Source organism: Sesamum indicum, linkage group LG11 (genome assembly GCF_000512975.1).
Source record: "Sesamum indicum cultivar Zhongzhi No. 13 linkage group LG11, S_indicum_v1.0, whole genome shotgun sequence".
Lineage (NCBI taxonomy): Eukaryota > Viridiplantae > Streptophyta > Magnoliopsida > Lamiales > Pedaliaceae > Sesamum > Sesamum indicum.
Genome location: NC_026155.1, coordinates 15,440,177 through 15,444,345, shown reverse-complemented (window position 1 = coordinate 15,444,345; position 4,169 = coordinate 15,440,177). Strand labels below are relative to the sequence as shown.

The window sequence follows — 4,169 nt, the reverse complement described above, 5'->3', positions numbered from 1 at the left end:
TTTGAAATCATGCAAATTTAATTATTGTGTATGGATCAATAATTATATTACTTAGTGGGAGCATTATTAAATTAAATAGAAATTTTTTAATATTTTAAAAAATATAAATATGAAATACTAATCCAACATTATAGTGGGCCGAAGTGATTAAATAATTTTAAATTTTGAAAATGGATTCAAATAGAGAATTGTAAGTTTGTGATAAAATACAAAAAAAAAGTTACAATTATGGAGGATATCATCATTAATGACTCAATGTAACGTGGATTCACTCATTGTTATTATTATTAGTATTTCGGCGGGCGCTGATGAAATTCAAAATTCAAAACGGGAGGAGGAGGAGGAGAGAGGAGAGAGGAGAGAGGAGGAGGAGGGTGCGAAAGGAAACACAGGAAAAATTATCCGTTAATAAGAACCCATTTTACATTGAAATCATAATTGAAAAAAGTGGGACTTGTGTCGTCGATTTGAGAAAGAAAAGAAAAGGGGTTTGAGATTGAGATTGAGAGGCAGACGTAACCTATCCAACCCTGACTCTGTCAATGGACAAGTACGAGAAGCTTGAAAAGGTCGGTGAAGGAACGTATGGCAAAGTATACAAGGCCAAAGAGAAGGCTACTGGTCAGGTTGTGGCTCTAAAGAAGACGCGGCTTGAGATGGACGAGGAGGGTGTGCCGCCTACGGCCCTTCGTGAGGTCTCCCTCCTTCAGATGCTCTCCCAGTCCCTGTACGTGGTGCGCTTGCTTTGCGTCGAGCACGTCGACAACAAGAACGGAAAGCCACTTCTCTACCTTGTTTTCGAGTATCTTGACACCGACCTCAAGAAATTCATTGATTCTCACCGAAAGGGCCCTAACCCTAGGCCTCTTCCCCCCCAACTAATCCAGAGCTTCCTCTACCAGCTCTGCAAGGGCGTTGCCCACTGCCACAGTCACGGGGTCCTCCACCGCGATCTTAAGCCCCAAAATCTACTTCTCGACAAGGATAAGGGTATCCTTAAGATCGCCGACCTCGGCCTCGGCAGGGCCTTCACTGTCCCCCTCAAGAGCTACACCCACGAGGTAACATTATTATTCCTATCTTCATTCTTTTATCTATCTAACCATCTTTAATTAACTTGTTCTATCCACAATGCGCAGATTGTTACTCTCTGGTACAGAGCTCCTGAGGTCCTTCTTGGATCAACTCATTACTCTACTGCTGTTGATATGTGGTCTGTTGGCTGCATTTTTGGTGTGGAACTCTTCCATCCTGCATCCTAGTGCAAACTATCAGTATACTATGCTTGCTTTAGAGAACGAAATCAACCAAGTAACTTGGCGTTTTTTTGGTCTCTTACAGCTGAGATGGTCAGAAGGCAAGCCTTGTTTCCTGGAGATTCGGAGTTTCAACAACTACTACATATTTTTAGGTACCTCTTCTTGTTCTATGTGTGTCTGTGTTCTGTAGTGACTAGTTTTCATTAGTCACCTGAAGATTTTCTCCAGTTGTTCCCACTCTTCTTGATTAATTATATGTTGCTTGTGCGGTTATCATGATTAATCTCTGTACGAGTAAAATGTGGTTCCTCATGACATTTTCTATATCTACTTGGCTAAAAGTAAGAGTCTTATTTTATCAAATCAAGTTGGAGTTTTCATTTGCTGTACATATCGCTGTGAGGAACCTGAATTTCATACTATCTAAATTTGGGAACTCAAGAGAGATACAGACAGGAAATGTTGCATTACTCGATTGATTTATTTGTTTTGAAGTTATGCCTCATTAGGGCTTTTCTCCTACCAGTCCCAAGTGATTGGTTGATTCTTCATCTCTAGTTTGTCTCATTGATCTCTGTCACTGACACAAGTTAAGTTTACAGTACTAGATTAAGAAGATGCTTGGATTGGTTATGCCAATGGATATCCTTGATAAAATTGAGGAATGCAAACTCATATATTCCAAAGAAAAAGAAAAGAACCGAGAGAGGGGGGAGGGATAGTTGCAAATTAAAAGAAAGGCGTGCTGTTATTGTGGGGTGGGGTGGGGTGGGGGGGGCCCAGAACAGTTACAAATGAAAAGAAAGGTGTACTGTTATTGTGGAAGAGATGGATATTAGGTATTTATTTTCCTCAAATTCTTTAATCACTATTCCACATCAAATGCTTGCCAATCAAATGTAAAGTTTATTTAATTTGTAATACATAGTTACTGGATGCTAGGTATCAAGTGTTCCATGTAATTCACTTCAATTAGTGCATGACTGCAGGTTGCTGGGAACACCAACTGAAAAGCACTGGCCAGGAGTTAGTTCATTGCGGGATTGGCATGTGTATCCCCAATGGGAACCACAGAACTTGGCCCCTGCTGTTCCATCATTGGGACCTGATGGTGTTGACCTTCTATCGGTGATTTCTTACGTCTCAGCTTCTCAAGTGTTTAATATTCTTTTACATGCCTGTTGTAAACTATCTATATTTTCTTTTCCCTTGATGATAATTGCTTTTGGTACTGCCAGTAGGCAATAGATGATTTGTTTCACTAATGTTCTAAGACTAACCATTTGAAGGCCAATGATGGGAGTCGTTTCAGGCTGCCTCCATCTGTAATCACAAGGAAGTTATTACATTTTTTTTAAAGTGGAGTTGCTCTCAAAATTTAAATTGGCATTTGGCTTTGCCTGCATGCTGAATTCTGGCATCTGCATCATGTTTGTCATTTTTTTCTATATCAGTGGTCTGTTGTCTGCATCATGCCTCAAACTTCACAATGCATCATGTCCGCTGTCTCACTTCTGCAGAAAATGCTTAAATATGATCCAGCAGAAAGAATATCGGCAAAAGCTGCACTAGACCATCCCTACTTCGACAGCTTGGATAAATCTCAGTTCTGAGCCCTTTTCTCTTCTGAAAGTGGAGATCACTTCTGGGAAAAGCAGTTACTATTGTTGAAGGATGTCATCAACTTGGTGATTTGAACTTTTTTCGATTAGCACTGTCAACTTCTTTGGTTCATGTATTGTATCAAACGTCTTCTAGCTGAATATATCATTGTGCTCTCTCATCTTAATATTTTACTAAGTTTATCATCAGGATGTAGTCACTTGTATGTTTTCTGTTTGTGACCCTGAGGTGTCTGCTCAATCCATAACCAGTTCTAAAGCACATCTTGGAGTTGGAACTCTACAGGGCATTTTGTCTTGGGGATGCTTTGATAATGTCTTTGCTGTGGCTGTTTTACTAGGATTGATTACCATGCTGACGGAGTTCAATTGAAAACCACTTTAAAAATCTCTGTAATGATGGATCTTTTAGGGAGGTTTATAACTTACTGAGTTGCTTGGATATTTCCTTTTTCTTTGATTTACGTATATTTGTAGAAAACCTTGTAGACCATTCTCATACATATAACATTTATCAAGAAGTCATCATAATTAGCAAACTGTGTTGATCATCTTGTGCTACTAAATTGGTTCACTGGATTGTCAGATGACATATTTGCCCGGTTTAAGTTTGATAAAATAATGTGACCCTAACTTTTATTGGGTTAGGTGAGATTAGGCAGCATCATAACTGATGAAATTAATTTCTTGTTTGCTAAAAGATCAGTATCTAAATCTGTCGGAATATAAGCTATCAAATAAATAGCTAGTCTAGTTTCAGTTTTATGGTTCCAAGTTAGATTTGTAAATTCCTTCTTTGAGGAACTTATCTTCAAGTTTTTAAATTTAATGAATGTGAACGTACTTGAATAGTTAGTGACGTCGATAATAGTGAAAATGATGTTAAAAATCGGACAGTTGGTATTAAAATGCCATAAATTGATTGATTTGGAAAGATACTTACTTGGTGGGTGCTGAATAAGAAATAGTAGATTAAAATGGGAATGGAAGTAATGCATCTTCTAGAAATCCATGGAGGAAAAGAGAGGCAGAGGTGCAGGGAAAGGGCATGGCAATCAGACTTCTTGAGTTGAGTTGCCTCTACAAAGACAGAGATGACCAACGACACAGAGGAAGTGTTTGCAAACATTTAGGTCTGATGACTAAGTGGGTAGATACCTGTTTACATCCAGCGAGAGAGAGAGAGAGTTAATGCGCACCTTCTAACCATCAACCACCTACCACTACGAGTGGTGACTGGATCCTTGACCAACCTCTACACATGTGAAACCATGAAGTCGCATTCCCC

The 4,169-nt window shown here is 39.1% G+C and overlaps 1 protein-coding gene across 1 annotated transcript; it reads left to right on the top strand.

Moving 5' to 3' along the window:
• LOC105174700 (cell division control protein 2 homolog C) lies at window positions 348–3,143 on the top strand. The gene is made up of 5 exons (XM_011096889.2): window positions 348–1,061; window positions 1,140–1,233; window positions 1,342–1,411; window positions 2,249–2,387; window positions 2,780–3,143. Exons 1-5 carry the CDS (start codon window positions 543–545, stop codon window positions 2,870–2,872), a joined length of 915 nt encoding a protein of 304 aa, XP_011095191.1. The 5' UTR covers window positions 348–542; the 3' UTR covers window positions 2,873–3,143.

Coding starts and splice junctions, on each gene's coding strand:
- LOC105174700 (XM_011096889.2), top strand. CDS start 543: ATGGACAAGTACGAGAAGCTTGAAAAGGTCGGTGAAGGAACGTATGGC. Junction 1,234..1,341: donor GTCTGTTGGCTGCATTTTTG/GTGTGGAACTCT, acceptor GGTCTCTTACAG/CTGAGATGGTCAGAAGGCAA. Junction 2,388..2,779: donor ATGGTGTTGACCTTCTATCG/GTGATTTCTTAC, acceptor TCACTTCTGCAG/AAAATGCTTAAATATGATCC.